This window comes from Telmatherina bonti (genome assembly GCF_933228915.1).
Source record: "Telmatherina bonti genome assembly, chromosome: 14".
NCBI lineage: Eukaryota > Metazoa > Chordata > Actinopteri > Atheriniformes > Telmatherinidae > Telmatherina > Telmatherina bonti.
Genome location: NC_136612.1, coordinates 16,951,432 through 16,971,872, shown reverse-complemented (window position 1 = coordinate 16,971,872; position 20,441 = coordinate 16,951,432). Strand labels below are relative to the sequence as shown.

The 20,441-nt window shown below is 38.8% G+C and overlaps 1 protein-coding gene across 1 annotated transcript in view; it reads right to left on the bottom strand.

Moving 5' to 3' along the window:
- LOC306765545 (protein shisa-8) overlaps positions 1-20,441 on the bottom strand; it is a gene marked incomplete at both ends in the record, with an annotated part of 115,729 nt that overhangs the window by 54,375 nt on the left and 40,913 nt on the right. Inside the window, one exon of the mRNA XM_079253028.1 lies at positions 15,780-15,895. Within this exon, the coding sequence (XP_079109154.1) occupies positions 15,780-15,895 (116 nt within the window). The remainder of the gene's footprint in view (positions 1-15,779; positions 15,896-20,441) is intronic.

Sequence of the window (20,441 nt, the reverse complement as noted above, 5' to 3'; positions counted from 1 at the left end):
CTACTACTACTAATAATAATAATAATAACAATAATAATATTATTATTAATAATAATAATAATAATAATAATAATAATAATAATAAAAATAATAATAATAATAAATCATCTATTTTTCATTTTCTCCTAGTAGGTTTAGGAAACTGAGAAGTTAAAAAGGTGCTATGTAAAGCTAATTATTTTGGGATGATAGCATTTGCTATTTGGCAACGGTTATGCAATAGTAGTAAATAGTAGTAGTTATAATAATAGTGAACAATAAATAATAGAAAATAATCGTAAGTCATTTTAAATTACAAGACAATTTAGATATTGGCATATTTTAGAAATTATAAGAGTGTCTGCTATTGGTTTTAATGGGGAATAATTCCATTGGTGATATGATTTATGATGCATTCACATCAGGCAAGACCACTAGACCAGAGCTAAACATGTAGCATGAAACTATCACTGTTTTGGGTTTTTTATTTTATCTAATGCAAGTATACTGCAGAAATACACTTCAACAATGACTGCAGTATGAACAACAGATGAGACGGAGGATTCTTAAAGTGGTTGCTTGTATTTACCCACAATGCAATGCCACGCCAGATGTAGGAAGTGACTTTCTTTTAGTCTGCTTCTATATTTGGTCTGCTTGAAACGAACCAAGACCTGTGTTTTTGAGTGGGCCGAGTCCGTGTCTTTGATCTGAATCACAATATGTTGGGTGCATTCAAATGTTCCCAAACGAAGTGGACTTTCCGAGCAAACGGGCTTAGATTTGAATCAAAGAGGCGGATGTGAAAGTGCCCTTAGAGAGATTAGAAGAACCATCATTGCTGCGGAAGCTAGGCACATTCACACATAGCACTTTTTATCCAATAGAACAACAATCAGAATAGAAATGTGTCATGTACACGTCAGCTGATCCAATCAGCTTTGATCGGAAAGATAAACAGAATTGAACTGTGGCAGATATGAGGTTTTTGTTAGAAACTTTAAAAGAACTGAGGATTATTTAGACTCTTGAGTTGTCCAGAATGCATGCGTGCATCTCAAAAAAATTTATGATCACATTAAATAATGAACACACAGCTGATCAGACCATTTTAAAGCTGAAATCACATCAACACATGTCTGATCTGATGGATTTCAACCAGGTAAACTAAAAATGAGACATAACTTCGAGTTCCAAAAGCTGTTAACTTTAGGTCAAGGAACTGCACACCACCATCCTGCAGGTTTTGGATGTTTGCCGGCTCTAACACAGCTAATTGAAATAAAATAGATGATGCAGCTGGTAAAGTTCAGCCCAATGATTAATTTGAGTCAGATGTTACAGGCAAACATCCAAAACCAGCAGGACCGTGACCCTTGGGGACTGGAGTTTGGCATCCCAGCCAAAAACAGACTGTATATAATGTCAGAAATAAATACATATAAAAAATAAATAAATAAAAGCCAGATCTGTAACCAGTTCATATCAAACAGATTTTTTTTTAAAGAATTAGTCTAAATGTTGGACAAAAGTCAAACACTTTGGTTGTGTTTTACAAATAAATGTATGCTCCGTCGTGTGGTGCTGTCCGTGGTGCTGAAACAGTCTGCAGGAGCTGCATTCTTTCCTTTTTTCTCTCTTAGTCTCACTAGAAAGCAGCTTCAAACAAAGTGTAGAAGGCAACAGAAATGTGTAAGGAGGTAAAGAAAAGATGACTACACTGTAATGAGCATCTGACTGAAGTGACTTAAGAGTTCCACAAAAAAGTGCATTAAATGAAAGCCTGTGCTGTTTATGTCTCATGGAGGCAACAATGTATGAAGTCTGTAAGTATGGATATGCTGAAGTAGAAAATATCACTTCTTTTATGCAACTTGGGCTTCCAAAAGGGGAAGAAAAAAGCAAAGGAGTAACAGATTTAACTCCAGTTGGCTGAAAATGATCAAGCGATACTTTAATGTTGCCGCTCCATGGAACTAGGGAAGAATTACTTCGTTTCCGTGAAGGTTGGGGCCAGTGTTTTCCATGTTGAAGGGGAAAATAAGGAAATTGCTTTCAGTGTATGATCATTTCAAGCAAAACTCTTTAACACATCGTAAAGTTGCATTTAGCCAATGTTCACATGGCTACCATCCTGCAGGTGATCTGAGAGTTCACTCCTCGCTTTTCATCTTTCTTCCATCTTTCCTGCTCTTACTCCCCACCATCTGTTCTTCCCTTCCTCTTCCTCCTCCCCGCCACACTTTTTCTACAAACATACTACTGCCCAATACCCCCACAATTATTGCTGATGCCTTTCTATTGCTCATGGTCTCGCTTCTATTTGCCTTGTTTATCCATTTTACTTAACCGGATTTCGAGTCTTCAGCTGAAATCTTTAGTAAGCAGTGAGAAAGCATCACCATCCAGCAGGACTCTGCATGCCTAACATTGATATTCTGGGCCTGAACTTCATGACTAAAGGTTTGCTCGTTCTATTTTTCTATTTATACAATACACGCAACCATTTGTCTGACACTGTGTAGAGCCACGCGTACACAGTTTTATCTGTGGATCTATGTGTGTGTGTGTGTGTGTGTGTGTGTGTGTGTGTAAGAGCAGAACAGGGTGACTATCCTTAGGGCAGCTCTCCACACCAGAACAGTGCAGAGAGGCAGCTGACCAGCTGTCCCCCTTGCAGCTAACAGCATGTTGTCTCTTCTATCTATTCTCTCCATCTATCTCTGTGTCCATCATTCCTTCCCCAACCATTCTTTTTTTTTTTCATTTGGCTCTTAGTCCTTCCTTCTTTTGCACACTTTCACACTCACATATTGTTTTTTTTTCATGCCTTCCCCCTTTTTTTCTGCATACACTGGACACAGTATTCTTTAGTATCATACAAACACATCATCTTCACTCCTTATTGTTCTTATTAGCTGTACCTTCTTTCCATTTGCTTGTCTGTTCCCCTCTTTCCCGCCTCAATGATATCATAGCTAGCCTGAAAATATCTGAAAATCATCTCATTTTCATCTCCGCCTGCCTGTTTCGTTCCATGTGTCATAACACTATAATAAGCTGTTGTAGAAATAATGACACACACACACACACACATACATACCGGTTTATCCGTAAATATAGCTTGCTTTGATGCTTGCTGGAGCCAAACAAAAGCAAACAAACAAAAGAACCAAAATAAAAAAAAAAAACGAAACAATGTCATTGACACACTACAGTGCCGTTTGATGATGGTGGACTTTTTTCTGAGTTCGACCTGGAAGTCCGGAAACGCAGCGGACGCAGAGCAGAACTGTGCACTTGGATAGCTGATAATCCAAGCTAAATATCTATGGAGATATAGTTGGTTAAACTCCAGCAAACACCTAACAGAGCATTTGTGTTTGTTGTAAATATTATTTTCATAAGCCGGACATCCTGGCTCGCGGATCCTGTTTAAATATTATTGTTCAAACATAAGTCGGCGTGCTCTGATGTTTGACCTTATTTGCCCTGTTTGTAATTCAAATAACATCACAGCAATGGCTGCGCAGCCCCAAAATATCAATGTTACACTGATTATTCTAAGCTATTGTAGTTTAACCTACATTGTTTTAAAGCAGTAGAAAGTTAAGAGCTGTTGTCTCAAGGGTCAGAGCCATCCAGGTTTTCAAAGTATCCCTGCTTCAACATCCTTGAGCCAAATTAAATGGATCCAATGGAGTTCTGCAGAATGACTCATTAATTTGAGTCAGGTGTGTCTGTCATGGTGCGGACTATGCCTTCTAGTTAGTAGGTGAACCAGAATGGTGAGTGTCCAAATACCTTTTATAGAGCAGGTGAATGGTGTGTACCATGTGTGGAGACCTTGAAAAGGTGTTTGTTGTTCATGTTATTGTAACTGATCTTTTTTAAGGATCTATTTTTATATGTATATATTCAGCCATGTTGAATGTTTTTTATAGCCTTGATTAAATCTTTTGGCTGGTTGATGTACATAGTAAATTTTGTCTGGGTGTTGCATTAATTGTTAAAATAATGTCAAATAATGCTGGTTTGTTTTGTAGGAGGGGCCTCCAGTATAAAGCTGGAGTAGATGCTCCAGCTTTATACTGAGTAATGCTCTCTTGCGCCTAAAGTAGAAGCTTTAGGCACAAGAGAGCATTTAGGTTGTGACAGAGCAGCCATTGAATATTGCTTTGTCCAACTGCTAGCTAGTGCATGGCTGCCTCATGGCTTTTTATTAGTGACTAAATAAAGACAAGACGTAGTTGAATCGCTGAATTTCTGCATTTTTCTTTTATCGCCACAAACTGCCTCACAGTGTCATTGCAGGGATTTGTTGAAAACCTGAACAGCCCTGGTGTGAAGACTTTCTGGAATGTGCAAAAAAGGTTTTGTTCACATTAATGGGGAAAACTTTCAAATTATGTTTAAGGTGCTTAAGAAAAGACAAGCAACCTCTGACCTGTTGAGATGCATTGTTGCTTGTGTCACGGTGAAGGTGAAGAAACACGTATCTGTAACTGCAACAGCAGGAAGCACTTTCATAGGAGTTCAGCTCGCGACAGCTTACTCTCTCCTCATATTCTCACCCCTTTACAAGAAGTTCTCTATAACTCTATAAAGACTCTTCCTTTTTCACTTATTTAAATCATTTAAAGAAACATCGGCAGTCCCGTCGCCCTATTTTCCTCTTTCCTGTCAGCCTCAGATTCACAAACCGTTTGTTTCTCAATTCTTCTGCTGCACACTATTAAAAATGTATCTGCCATGAAAATGAGAGCAAGCATGCAGGAGAAAAGGGCAAAGCGGGTACAGAGAATTTGTTTATTTATTTATTTACATTGGAAACATGAGAACCTAATTGCTGCCTTTGTTGTTGAGAGACTTAAAATTTGTTCTTGTTTCTTACAAACCAGCTTTAGTCGTGCTTTGCACTGATTTCTCACTTGGGCATCTACAGCCCACTTCAGACCGCACAGCGTCAGCATTGGAAATATGTGTTATTGAGAAAGATGTAAAGTGATTACAATAACACACAGCCTGTGTGTTGAACATCACTTGTGGGATTATTCAGACATGAAAGTTGACAAGAAACCAAACATGCAAACATGTAAACCTACTGCCTTATAAGGATCCACCAGAATTAAAATAGTTCACCTGCTGAAGGAACTTTAACATTGATTATCACAGTTACACAGATGATGCACATCTTTATGTGTCCTTGTCACCAGTCGACTCCACTGCAATAGACTTACTGTGTTTGGAGCAAATAGACGCCTGGATGAGAGAGAAGTTTCTTCATGAAACGAAGACAAAACTGGGATGATTCTTTTTGCTTTGTGTCTTCTGGTAGGACCAGAGAAACTCATTCATGTGTTCATCTTCAGTAAGATGGATAGCTGGAACGGTCTTTTAACAGGACTTCCTAAAAGACCTCATCCAGATGCTGCTGCTGATAGAGCCTTGATTAGGACTAAGAGATCTGAACACATCATACAAGTTTAGGCCCAGAATAAATCTGTGATATGTTGAGAGAATATAAACCAAGCAGAGCTCTTAGATCCGAAGACTCAGGTCAACGAGTCCAGACCAGAGTCCAGACTGAACATGGAGCTGTTATACTGCAAACAAGTGGAACAAACTGCCAGTGGAGATTAAACTTTCACCAAATGTAGAAACTTTTAAATTGCAGGCTAAATACTTTTCTTTTCTCATTCTTGAAATCTGCACGGTAAATTTAACTTATTTTGACTTTAACTTTATCTGTTTAATTAATTATTTTTGCTACTTCTTCCTGTCTTTTATGCTTTCTCTACACCATCTGTTATGTGTTTAGTGTTTTATGCAAAGCAATGGTCTTGTACATGGAATGTGTGATACAAATGAACACGCCTTGTCTTGATATTTATGCCCGCCTTTATGCCGCCTCATAGTTCCCATGGCTTCAGGCAGTAAGTGGGCAAAACCAGATCCCATGTAGCCAGAGAGCTAAATTGTTCCAATCCGAGGGGAGTAAAAGTGAACAAAGTTATAAAAACTCATCTTCCATCACAATGACACAACAACAGCCTCCCTAAAGCCAAGGATTAATTGCAGACTCAAAACACAACAGTACCTTTCTACTCTCCCATACTTGTTTAAAAAAAACAAACAAAAAAAAAAACTAGAGGGCTTGCTGAAAATACATTAAAGTGATTAACAAGTATTATCAGAAGGGTTATTAATTAAACCTCCGTTTTCAACATCTGCCTCATTAAACACACAATGTCCACAAATGATTTTACTTTCATAAACACCCCTGATTCTTCCTGCTTCCACTGGTATCTCAACTCTGCATAACTTTTTTCAGACATTTTATAAATGACTTTTCACTTTGTAATCTATCTTAAAGTTCTCACGTTGTTTTATGTCAGCCTTCCTGTGCTCTGGATTATAAACGTGTTATACACACCTAGCATGTAAAGACTCATTACGTAACTTTATTACCTTAAAACTGCGCGTTCCGGACTCGTTTCATGACACAGTGACATCTATCATGTGTGTTTCTGGAGACTCACTATCCAACTTTTTCATCCAGGACACTGCATGACGCTGCAACAGAGTTTCGCTTCATTTTAGAAAATGGATATGAACACACTAGCTGTTTTGAACGTGCTGATTCAGCAAAGAAACAAGAAGATTAAAGAGAGAAAGGGACAAAACGAGTCATCAGAAGTTTGTCTTACTCTGACTGGCGAGAGGGCGCGTCACTGGAAAAATGGCAAAACTTGTGTAGTGTGTCTTTAAACGCCACTTCTGCAATATAAAACCACTTTCTTTTTCTCACATTACCCTTCATCAAACAGATAATTTTTATACTATTTAGCATCTTCAGTGTGTTCAAATAAAGAAAAAATAATAAATGTGTAATCAACCCTGAAGGAGTCAATCTGCTTCATTCATCTGCCATTCATAAAATTTTGCTTGATTTCACCATCAGACTCCAAATAGAAATCTGTTTGCACTTTTGTTGTCATTGCTGCAGTTATCTGCTGAAATCTGTCGCTTTCCTGGTCAGCTTCCACTCAGAAGTGCTTTCTTTCTGACCTGTAAACATTTAACACCATCTGTTCACCAGTATGTCTCCTTTTTCCATCTTTCACTCACTCCAAAACTCTCTCAGCTCCTCTCGTTTTTCTCTGTGTAAGTGGCTTGGAGGATTAAATGTGTTTAATTAAGATGTGATTATATGACAGCTGACACAGCAGGATCAGGAAGACTTCATCAAGTCGCGGGGACTGTCACCACGCCGATACACCCCGTACGCCTCACATCCATATGTCTGTCTTTATCTCACACCCTCTCCACAATAACTTCCCTTTCTTAATCTGGTTTTAATTGTGAAAAAGTTGTGTGCATCCTTGGAAAAAAAAAAAAGATACTGACCTGAACTGTGAAGCCTAATAAAAATACCAATTCAATATCAGGAAATAAGATGTAGCAGAGATTGTTAAGAGAGGAGAAACTCTTGTATCTGTGTCACTTGGTGTCGTGTTCCAATGGGAAAATCAAACATGAACACACACACTGATCGTCTCTCATCCCTAAGTCTTCAAAATAGATATTTGACCCATTTTTCCACATCTAACATTCACATACTTCAGTGGCATTTTTCAAAAAGGACAAATCATAAGTATTGGGAGATTTGGCATCTTATTATTCTTAACTCTATGGCTGCCGAGGACATCAGCTCCGGCAGTGAGATAATGTGATTCCACACCTTTTACAGCAGTAAAAGGTGTGGAGGTATCAAAGACTAAAAAAAAGGTAAACATGGCTGGGAAACACTTGCTGTTGTTGTGACTCATTAACCCACAAAAATCAGTGCTATCAAATCAAAAACACTGGATTGAAGTGAAGTGAAAATAGTTCTTAGTGTTATTTTCTAAGCAGTTATGGTTAGAGACAAGGCCACGCTGCAGGGAGTCATCCACTCTGCTGAGAAGGTGATTGGCTGCAACCTGCACCAGACTTCAGCCTATCCCTCTTCATCCTGGACCTTTTCAGTCCCTTCCAGCTGGAAAAAGGTCCTGCTCCACCAGGACCAGGACCTGTTGCCACTGGAACAGTTTTACAACTGTTAGCATGCTGAACAGTGTCCCCCTGAGTGATCCCCCTTCACTCCTCGGACTAACTCATAACTCACTTATTTATCTCATTTTTAATCTCACTTTATTTTTGCACTATTTTTTGTGTCATACAAAAATCCAAAAATAATTTCAAACTTTTGGATTTTTTTTTTTTTTGTCTGTTGGAAATTTTTGCTCTCTTTTTGCATCACAACAAATTCCAGTAAAAGTAAATGTCCTTTCCTGTCGCTGGCTGTAAAGCCTTCCTGATTCTGATTCCAGCTGTGTTTTAGTGTAATATTGAACTCATGTTTAAAACTATACAAGATGGTACTACTTGACCTAAACGATGGACTGATTATTACAACAAAAATGGCCATCTGACCTAAAAAGTAGAGCTAAATTTCTCTAATCAAAAAGTCAGGGATATTTTCTAAATACAAAATTTGTTTACTCAGGATGATCCTAATTGTACGGCTGTAATTACTTCAGCACAAAAACTTGCACTTTATGAATAAGGAGAACAATTTGCTTCGAGCCAAATCACAAACAAATTTAACTTTACATGCGCGTCCCATCTGACAGTTTTATGACTTTTAAAGTTTCATTATGACTTTTAAAAAATATTCAAAAGTTTGAACAGAAAAATATTGTCATCCATGCAGGTAACTGGTTAACATGATGCTGTATAAGTAATGTATTATGATGAAGGACATGGTACTGTTGGTCCAGCATGTAGAAATATTACATGCTGCATTCAGTTGCACTCGGGAATCTGAAGTTTACCCAGGTAAAGGTCAGTTCACAATAAATATTTGTTAGAATTTGATGGTCTCTTCTTGAGTTGGCACCTGGGGGGCTATTCCGATTTTAAGGGTAGCCCCACCCTTGCTTATTTTAGTGAAAATCAGAGATTTTCATGTTTTATGTTTTTTTTTTTTTTTTTTATTCTCAGCAGCAGCATGTTGAGTTTCACAGCCTCCTTGAAATACAGTAAAACTGTGTGCATACAGACCTACTTAAGGTTAATAAAACTAAAGATAAAAGACAGATACCAAGACAAAGGAATGTGAGAAAGCAGTGGAAGTTAAGATAGAGGATTATTAGAAAAAGGAAGGAACGAGGGAAGGCAGGACTGAGAAAAATGAAGCGCTAATAAGAAGAATGAGGGGTGAAAATGAGGCCAAAATCTTGTTTGTATCAGTGGTGGGAAGATGAAAGTAAAGGAAGAAGCCTTTTCCTTTTGTGTCGACGTTCGTGAGCACGTCGCGTGGACATGCATGTGTTTCTGCGCAATGAAAAGGTGAACAGTTTATATATGAGCCTGTGTAGAACATATGGATCATGTGCTGCCACAGTTAGTGTCGGTTTGTCCCTTTACGTGGAAGTCGAGCAGCTGTTGTCATGTGAATTATTTTCAAATGGCTTCACGGCTGCCTCTGTTGAGAAACCTGAGCTTAACAGTGCGAGGCATTCATCTGTCACATAGCGATACACACCAACCTCTTTATCCGAACAGCTGGGAGGCTCCACAGCAAAATAATAAGAGCGAAACTGGGAGGCAGTCGGGATCTTTGTCCTTTAAACATGCCATCAGTCTTGTCACAAATTAGCCCTCAGGAAATATGTCTAATTTAAGTCTCAGTACACCGAAGAAACACAAGATTATATCCAGCGTGTGTGTGTGTGTGCGTGGATGTGTGTGCATGCATGTTTATTAGTGTGGTCAAAGCATCTAAAGATGGAGGCAGACAGACAGATGGGTCACACAGTTATCTCTCTGTGGGTCTGGAGCTGGAACAGCTAATTACATCTTAATTAAATATGACCTGTCTGTCCCTGCTCCTCATTGGCCGTGGATGACACATGTTTGTGTGTTTATGCATATGATCAAGATGCATCAGTCGGCATTGTGTGTAAGTTCTGTAAGTTTAAGCATGTGTAAAGACTGGAGAGGTCTGAGTATCTAAACTAGTGCTGACCGTCTGTAGTTGTTATGCCTGCAACAAGGTGATGATTGGTGTGTGAAAACCTGCCGCTATAGAAACATTAAATATTAAACAGTTAAAAGGCAAACTTTTGGAGATTTTGAAGGGGGCTTAGTGGCACACAGTGCTGCATAACTACTTTTTAACCACTCACTTTTTAACCACTCACAATTTTCCTCATTCAGTCATGTGAAATATTTTAATATTTGTTATTTGAAAACTTACACACCATCTGACATGAGCATTGAAACTTAACTGCACAAGGATAAGCAGACACACATCCATCTAGACAGATGAAACCAATACTGAATCAATGCGATATTGTGGCACAGAATTGCTGATTTACCACGGGAACATGGAAGGTGGCGTACTTCTCTCCAGAACTGATGCAAAACAATTTAATTCAATTCAATTCAGCTTTATTTGTATAGCGCCACTTCACAACAATGTTGTCACAGGGCCCTTTATATACACATCATTTCAAGCCAATTCATACATAGTCTATAATAGAAACCAACTGATTGCATCGAATCATGACTTCAATCTAATCCCCCATCCTGAGCATGCACGAGGCAACAGTGGGAAGGAAAAAACTCCCCTTTAACAGGAAGAAAACCTCCGGCAGAGCCCGGCTCAGGGAGGGCAGCCATCTGCCTCGGCTGGTTAGGGTGGAGAGGACAGGAAAGACAGATCAACATGTACAACCGCACTTATTCAGGTACAACAAGAGAAGGTGTGGCAAAGTATCACAGACTGCCTGAATGTGTAACTAATGCACAAACACACGTCGTCTCAAACACATTCCACATGATTACAATGTCCCATAACATAGTTGCACTCTGATCATGAATCCGCTGAAACTGCAGTAAGACTGCTTGCAGATGTGAGAGAAATGATGTGAAAGTCTGTGTCTGGCTACTAAAGCACATGGTTTCATTTCCTTTCCTGGCAACAGAAGTTCCTGCATCTTCCAAGAAGTTTTTTTTTTTTTTTTTTTAATAGGACAGCAGGTTAAATAAATGACACATTACATGACAAGTGTTAACGATCGAAGTAAGCGATTTACTGCTTTGCGTTACAGTTTCCCCAATGTCATGTACAGCTGAGGGGGTGTCCACACCCTCCGTTGGAAATTTGATATTTAGGACTAGGAAATCTTCTGACAGCATAAATGTTCAGGTGAGCATAAGTTCTTGATGCCTATAAATGAACGTTGTTCATGGCTAGTGATGTGCATCGGTCGGCTTAATAGTCCTCGTCATCTCAGATGATTTGCAAAGCTTGCAAAGCTGAATCAGCAGTGTTGTGACAATGTGGTCTAGCTCGCTATGCGACTCTTCTGGATCTCTGCAATCTATCAGCATCTATCACAGGGTGAGCCACACAACAATAGTCGCATTTAACATCATGGCTGAGTTTAACAATGTCCTCCTATCTATGAGGTTGTGATGATAAACTTTTATTTTCACAGCTGAAATTTCTTGTTGACTAGGAAAGGAGATTTCCCTGCCTCCTGACACTGTTTTCTCAGGAAGCAGAGCAGGCACGTAATAATGCCCATACTAGAACAAGGGCATGAGTAGAAATGACCTTTTGACCTCCTGATGGCACATTTTCAATGTCTTCATGTCTTAATGATCAACCCAGACAGGACGTGGGACATCCTGGTGGCCTGTGCTGTCCTCCACAGTGTACCCCACCTGAGGAGGGAAAGGACCCCCAGAGATCCGCCACACATGGACTTGGACAATGCTGACCTCTTCGCTGATGAAGACAGTGGTCAGCTGGTCAGGCACCAACATTTCTTCAGTTATTTTGGTTCATATGCATGCTTACTTTAAAGTTGCACATGTCCTGCATTGGCAGAGGAATCAGTGTAATATTCAGTCAATTTAGTCTGTTCTGATGATTTGTCTGCATACTGTGTAAATATACAGGCCTGTCGGGAGGCTACTGAATCCATTTGTCTGTTAATTAGTCTTGCATGGATCTGTCCTGCATTTATTTCGGTGTGAGGAGTGTATTATATTCTGACCTTTGTGAATGTTTATCTGTTTTTGTGTAGTATAATATGCTTTGATTCTGTGCTTTCTGTCTTGCAGAACACTGATTGCTTTTGAATGGAGCTCGTGGTTTAATAGCTTTGATTCATCCTTATTAAAAAGGGAATATGGTGTTTCTCTTTGATGTGTATTTATATGGAATATGTATTTTATATATGTATATAGTCGACAGGAAAAGATTCTTTATCTAACGACAGCAAAATAATTTGACTAAAATAACTGCAATTAATGATCAAAAGTGTTTAATGACTGTTTGTCTAGTTGAATGTGACAACAACGGGAAGCAGAAAGTGGAATAAGTATTAGTTTTCATTTGTGAAGACTGCAGACTGGAATAAGGGATGGGATTAAATTTGTGAGGGTTGTGGTGGAGGTGAGGAACCAAATGCAGGAACAGGAGCCACGATGCTGAACCAAGATGTTTTAATCCTAAACTTGGCTAACAGGACAGAGACAAAGCGCTAACACATGAAGCAAACACAATGAACCAGCAAACCAAACTGAAACCAAAGGCTATAAATACTGGCAAACAAAACAAGACACAAGTGAAATGGATGAACAGACGAGACCAGGTGAAACCTATGGAAACCAACACAAAAATGAACTAAACAGGGAACACTACAAAATAAGACAGGATACTAAAACTAAGCAGACATAACACATAAAATGTTATATCAAAACTGATCGTGGAACTTAGCCTGGTGTGGAGCAGGCTCGCCTCACAGAATGAATCTCCATGGTAACTAATGTCATAACACGTCACACTGTCCACTTCGTGCAACCAGATCACAAACGAGTTGAGCCAGGATGACCAACACATCTCGCCTTAATTCCTTATCTTGGTTTTGTGCAACAGGTTGTTGGTCTGAAAGTCAGGTAAATACAAGCTCAGATGAAGAGTAGCACACTTGAATAAATACTGACTGACACATTATATTCAGTTCGTACTCATTTCACACAAACCAAACAAATAGGAGGTAGTAGTGTGAGAAAGTTCACTCTTTTGAGGATTCAAGGAATGAAGGAGGGAAGTAGCAGCCAGCTAATGCTAATCAAATGCACTTGATTAATTGATCAGAGCAAATGTGATCCTATTAAAATGAGAGTGATCCTGAGTCAATTGATAAAATTAACCTTTCATCAACCCTAATTATGTTTGCCAACCTGAGATATATTAAAATAATTGTTTAAATTTGAGGGGAAGCCTGAAACGATCATTTGCTTTTTTTAAAAAAAAATGTATTTAACAAGAATGATAATTTTAGAATTAGACTTTTACTGATTTACTTTTCCCAAACTAAGCAGGACAATCCCAAAAATCCAATTACACACCTGATTGTAATTTCACCTCCTAAGTAATTCCTAATCATAGGGTTTTCTAATACATCTTTTTTTTCCCTTTTTTTTTTTTTTTTTGTTCTACACTTAATGTTTCTTCTGCACTTTGCTGGAAAGCTTTTCTTATGTGAAGCACTTTGAAGTTTCTTTTATGTGAAATGTGCCAATCACAAATAAGCTGAACTTGTCCTACATTTCCTGTTTACAAATGTGTTATAGTGACTCCTTCCATGATAATAAAATGGCCAAACCATCTTTTTTAGATAAGGCTACCTTTTGTCTCTTTACATCTGGTGTAGTTTGGTCATATTCATAATGAAATTCTGGATTTAATGCAGAAATTATCTATAATGCGTAGTCTATTTAAGGATCCCGAGGAGGCTGGAGCCGATCGCAGCAATCCTCCGGCGAGGGGCAGAGTACACCCTAGACAGATCACCGATTACAGAAAACTCCCTCTGTCATATTCTCATGTGTGTAGATGTACTGCATATATTAGGGGTTCAAAGTCGGTCCTTGGGGGTCGCTGTTCTGCAGGTTTTTGATGTATCCCGGCTCCAACACACCTGGCTTCTATTGATTGGATCCAGCAGTCGATGAAGTTCTGCACGATGACTGATTCATTTAGGTCAGGTGTGTTGGAGCAGGGATGCATGGAAACCTGCAGGATTGTTTCCCTCTCTGACCAGAGCTGGACACTACTAGTAAACTTATATTCACCAGGCATTTTATCAGGTGCATATGTTCAATTGCTTGTTAACACAAACGATCAATCACATGGCAGTATCTCAGTTTACCTTACAGACACCATCACTTTTGATTCATACAGTTTCTGTGACATTTTGTATCACTTTATGGTAAAAACTTTGTTAAAAGTCCTGTTGGACACAATCTGATACTTGTATTCTACCAAGTGAGGAGAGGTCATATTTTAAAAAAGGGACTTTATGGCCAGTTTTTTATTGATCGGGCCTTAAGTGGTTATTTCGGTCATGCAGACAAGGTCAAGAAAACTTGCTAATATTCAACCTGAGGAAGGGGATTCAATTGACTTTGGATGTGTCTGAATATGGACTGGTCTGAGTACTTCAGAAGCTGTTGAAGTACTGGAATTTTCCCATTAAACCACAGTCTGAAAGAGAGAAAATATCCAGAAATGATAGAAAGTCAACAATAAGTAAAAAAACCACTTGTTACAACCAAGCTATGTTTGCTGTCTCTGAATGCACAACACATTCACCCTTGAAGCACATGGGCCACCGCAGAAGACCACACAGTGCGCCGCTCCTGTCAGCTAAATGTCACGCTCGGACACTTGGCTGCCAGCCCTCATGCTCAGCCATTTCCTCATCAACTCCACCACGTCCACCTGCTGGTGCCACCTGCCAATTACCAATCAGGTCCCTAAATAACCTCTCCTGTTTCCCTCCACAGTTGCCAGGCTGTTGCCAACTCATTATTTAGCCCAAAGGAGAACCTGCTTACCTGGGTAGTGGGAGACTGGGGTACAATTCCAACTTGGGCCCTCACCAGTTGCCAACCAAAACACCTGACCTTATTCAGAGAACTGAAGCTTGTTCTTCTTTTTATTTCTACCTCATTGTGCTGCATTTGGGTCCACAGCCCCCATTTTAGCTAAGAACAGGAAACTGCGGGTAGAATTTACGCAGATCCGACAAAAATTGCACAAGAGTAGACAGGAAAAAGTGCTCTCTGGTCTGATGTACCTCCATTTCAGCTGCAATGTTTAAACTCTGGAGTCAGTTTCTGATATAAACAAAACATCAGGAAAAGACCCATCCTGCCTTGACTCAATAGCTCAGGATGTCTGTGGTGTAATGTTATAGGATATTTATAATTGACAAACTTTGGGCCTCCTGGTAGCGATTGAGCATGATCTAGACACCTCCCCAACTATGATTGCTGACCATGTCAATGCCTTTATTACGGTCTTCTGATAGCTACTTCCAGCAACATGTCAAAAAGCTCAAACCAGTTCTTCATCATGGACGTGCAGCTGATAAATCTGCAGCAACTATTGTGTTAATATGGACCAAAATCTTTCAGAAATAAGTAATTTTTTTTTATTTTATTTAATCTTGATAAAGAATTATGGCAGTTCTGAGGGCAGAGAGAGAGTCCAACCTGGATCAAGCAACGTGTACCCAGTTAAGTGGCTGGTGATTATATAAAGCATAATCAAATAAAAGGTTGGCGAGCTATACCTTAACTGGTGGATTTGCCTTTATTTTCCAGCGTCAGTTCAATTTTCTCATATCAAACCGACACGGGCTCACACGCTCCCTCAGAAGACCTACCGTTGTTGGAGCGCAGCGCCCTGGCGGTGATGCCGTTTGTCCCTATAGGATGATGAACTCCAGCTCCATCCACCACTCCTGCCTCCCCCGGCTGCTTCAGAAGCTCTGTCAGAGTCCTGAAGGGGAAAAAAGAAAAAACATTTAAGACTTGCAAATCATCTTGCTGGCTTTCCCTGGAGCGTTTGAGCGAATCCACAAAAGTTAGAGAAGAAAGGAGCGTGGCAGAGAAAGGAGACAAAGTAGCTGACTGAACATGATGTGAGGAGCTGGGACAGAATGAGATGGTAGAAAAATAGAAAACATGTTGATGGGGATATAATATGAGATTACATCTTTCAAAAAGTTGATTTATATCAATCAGGGAGAAAATGTTCAGAATAAAGTTTGAGGATGTGAGATTGGAGATGAAAGAGACGAGGCTCAAGTTGTTCGCCAGCTGGAAGAGTCAATTATTTATATAAAAGAAGTTAAATAAATTAGACAACTTCCCCTCTCAAAATCTTTTTTTTTTTTTTTTTTTTTTACATCTTTAAACAAGTTCTCCTCTTACAAACTGGAACACGAGACAGGGAAGGCTTGTCAGTTTCATTCTTCAGACTCAGCAGCTGTCAACAAGGACTCTGAGTATGTAGTCAATCAGAAAAACAGCTTATTGATTTCAGCTGATTTGTCAAAGTAAAACTTCTAAAACCTTTCTAATGTCACAAATAGTTTATTTAGAATCTTAAATAAATTATTATTTTAAAATTATTTAGAAATTTTCTAAGAATTATGGGCTGTTTGCTGTCTTGTATTGAAAAAAACGTCCCTGACGCCCTCTCAACAACTGTCTGCAAGCTTGTAAAGAACAAAACCAGACCTATAAGTGGTGGTTTTGAAGTTGCATCGATGCAGTTAAATCAGATAGATAGATAGATATTTCTTTATTCCAGACAAAATAACACAACTTAATCAACAGGTTAAAAGTGTCTGAAAAGAAGCAGGATGACACATTGCTTCCTTACAGTTGTTAAAATGATCCCTTAATTATCTGTTTTTTTTTTATTCTTTATGAAAAAGAAATAACTTTAATTAAAAAATAATAAATATAGACTGGTATGAACTGGCACCCTGTCGCCCAAATGCTGCTGGGATAGGCTTCAGCTCCCCCGCGACTCTTACTTGGATTAAGCGGTTTCAGAATAAGAATGAATGACTAAATATAGACATGTACACATACATTCTCATGTACACATCTGCATATATACATGCATACATACACATATACATACCCACATACACTCACAGAGACAAAGCAATGACAAATATATATGTAGTCATACACCTATCTATATATTTATACTCTTAAATATCTGCAGTATTTGTCAGCATGGTTGCTTCACACATTTTATCCACTTTCAATGACTCAAGGCAAACTGAGACAAGACAGGGGAAATAAATAAAAGGAACCTAAAACAGCAACTTCAGTGTCTTGTTGTTCATTGGATCGATAATCACAGGGTACAAAAACAAAACATAACAAAGCTCACAATCAATATGTTGCTGGCATGTTCAACAGATCAGCTGTAACATCGACGCCGCTAAGAGACCAATTAACATTTGAATATTTCCATATTGCTAATCTTGCTGGTGAAACTTTTAAACAGCTGGGGAAATTGTCTGTTTGTTGGCATAATAACATGAGCAAATTACAAAGTAATCCACCACAACAGATCTGCAGGAGGGGCAGTATTTCCCTGCTCCAACACACATGCATTACTTTGAGTCAGGTGTGTTAAAGCAGGAAAACAGGACAAGGGTTCTTGATGATGGGATTTCAGATCTATTGATCAAACACTAGTATTTTCAGAAAAAAAACAAAAAAAAAAGTAAGAGAAGTATTGCTCCTGGATAAGGTTCATAGGTGTTGAACTATCCTGCTATGTTGCTGCTCAAATGAATCTATTTTAAAGTAAATACAGACTTAATACGAATGATCAGCGTGTGTAATAAAAATGTTAATTCTCACATGTGGATGCCAAGCAGTCAAAGTGGAAATTAAAAGGGTCAGAAGTTTGACGTTGCTTCTTTGCAAAAGTCATACATGTCACCATACTCACACACAAACATAAAACCCTCTCCCAATTCTACTGACATCATGTGTGAAGAGAAAGAATACAGGTGTATTTGTGATTATTGATGGGAACCTTTTCTGTTCCAGTGGGTAAACTTCACCCATGATGACTGGACACTCAGCAGGGGGACTGGTCAGACATGTAAGGCCTTCCTACCAACATCACACTGTGCAGCTAAATGTAAAACTCTGTGTCTGAGCTTTGCAAGTAGAGCAGCAGAAGTAAAAAAGTGACAACCCTGGAGGGACTGGAATTTATCTTTGATCATGAACACAAAATCCATCTTGAGATAAATTCTGAGTCTGATGATTCTGATTATGAACAAAATGAGAAAACTGTTATTTAAATTGTCATGCCTTCTAGCAAGACATTCACATAAAAAAGCCAAAATAAGATTATATAAGGCAGCTTATAACATATAAAGACACTGCAAGAGCTCACAAGGACGACAGTGACCAGTATGACAGAGAGCTTCGGGGCTGGACATGCCCAACTCAACATTAATATAAACATCTGATCCAAATAAGAATCTAAATTCATGCATTCATTCATTTCCTATATAGATTTTCCAGTTCAGGATAGCAGGAAAGCCGATTTCAGCAATTAGCAGGCAATAGGCAGGGTACACCCTGGACAGGTCACCATTCACTGCAGACTGATAAAAATCTGAATGTAAAATAAAATCGTTAAAGAAAAACTCGTATCATCTAAATTCTTTGAATTTCATTTGTAAATCTTTGTGTTCTAAAAAGATGAAAACAGGTGGATTATCCTCCTGGAATGTGCAGTTTCAGCAATCGCATCATAAATTCTCCAGGTTTCGTCTGATGCTAACAACAAGAAACATAAAAATATATTACATTGAGTTTTAGAAGGTTTTTTTTTATTATTATAATCTGTTTGCAATCATTTCATAAGTTTTTGAAACACAAATATAACAAATGACAGGCTCTTCATAGTCGATGTCTTTGCATAAAGGTCAAGATGTATTACCTTTAAATAGTGTTAGCATAGAAAACTAATTCATAGTTTACAGACCAGGATCAAAGACCAGGTAGGAAAATCTAATTTAATCTGTGTTTCATTCCTCTCCCCCGACACTCTTCTCATCGCTAAGGCGCCATTAAGCAATCTTCAGCTCCAGTGGAGCTGCACAGCGACCAGCTCTCTGGTGTGAATATGAAGGGGGAGTGTTGTCTAAAAAACACACAGCTCAGCAAAATCTCCCCTGGATGAATTAACATCAGAAAAACATTTATTTGATATCCAAAGACCCTGGTGGGATCGCTAGCAAGGCTGAGTTACCAACCTGGCAAAGCAGGAAGCTGCCCAGGGATCCAATGACCCACATAGAAACTTAGAAAAACAATCCTATTGCAAGTTTTAGTATTAATGACTCATTATTTGAGCTTTGCAGAGTTTCTTGGTTGAAAGCAGATTTTATAAGTAAGTCATTTTCAGACACAAAAAGCCCGATGAAGGAATAAGTTAACACAACCACAGACTTTGAGGTTTTAAACATAAAGCTAATTTACATGGTAAATGTCCATAAAACATGTCCACAACATGCGTCTTCATTAACCTTTGCATTTTACTGTGTTCTCCAAGCCAAATCTTCTTTTTCATCACATTCTATTAACATCCAATCCCTTTTTCATTTGTCTTCCTCTTTCTTCTGTAAAGACACAAGTGAGTTGAGGCCATTTTTCTTCCCCCGCTGTGTGTCTGGCTTTCATTGTGTGCGCTTGAGAGTGTCGCAGTGTTCAGCACTTGTTGTTCTCTATGTCCTTTATCTCCCTGGAAACATCTTGTAGTGTTTTCCGTTCTAATCAGTACTACCACCTCAGCTTTCCACGTCTTAAGTTTGATCCTCCCCATCCCGTTATCGCTTCTCTTTCTTTATTTCTATTTGATTGCAACTCTCCTCGTATGACTTCCATCACCCTTCTCAGCCCTCTGTGTGTTTCTGTTGGACTGATCATGTCTTGAACCATCACACTTTGATGCTCTGCTTCTGCTGTCCCTCTTTGTTTCTTCTTCTGTATCCTTCTTTAACTTCCCTGACCACATCTGTTTCATGTTCGAATTAATGGCAACTATTGGACCAAGTTTTTTATTTAACTATACCTCCAATAAGTTTTACCTTGAAGTCTGTGGTACAATTCCAACCTGCACTTTTATACTCTATAAACTTACTTTTTCTTCCAGGTTTTCCAAAGGAGGGCCCAGATGGATGCCTAAAAGTCACACTTCTACTTCCAACGATACAGGACAAATAGTGGAAATAAATTCAAATACTGAATAAACTCTAGATAATATGAGCATCTGTCTGTGCTGACAGAAGTGGCTCTTTTGTGAGGGCGGTGGGCTTCAAGTGTTGACGTGGAGCGCTTCAAATAACACACAAATGTAACGCAGACATGAATGAACTATCTTGAGATGTAGAATCTCTTAGCAGAGTTTAGGAAGGTAGGTAAGAAAGAAGGTTGTCTGGAGTCAAAACCGATGATACAATAAACATCACAGGGTAATAAAATATTTATCTTGA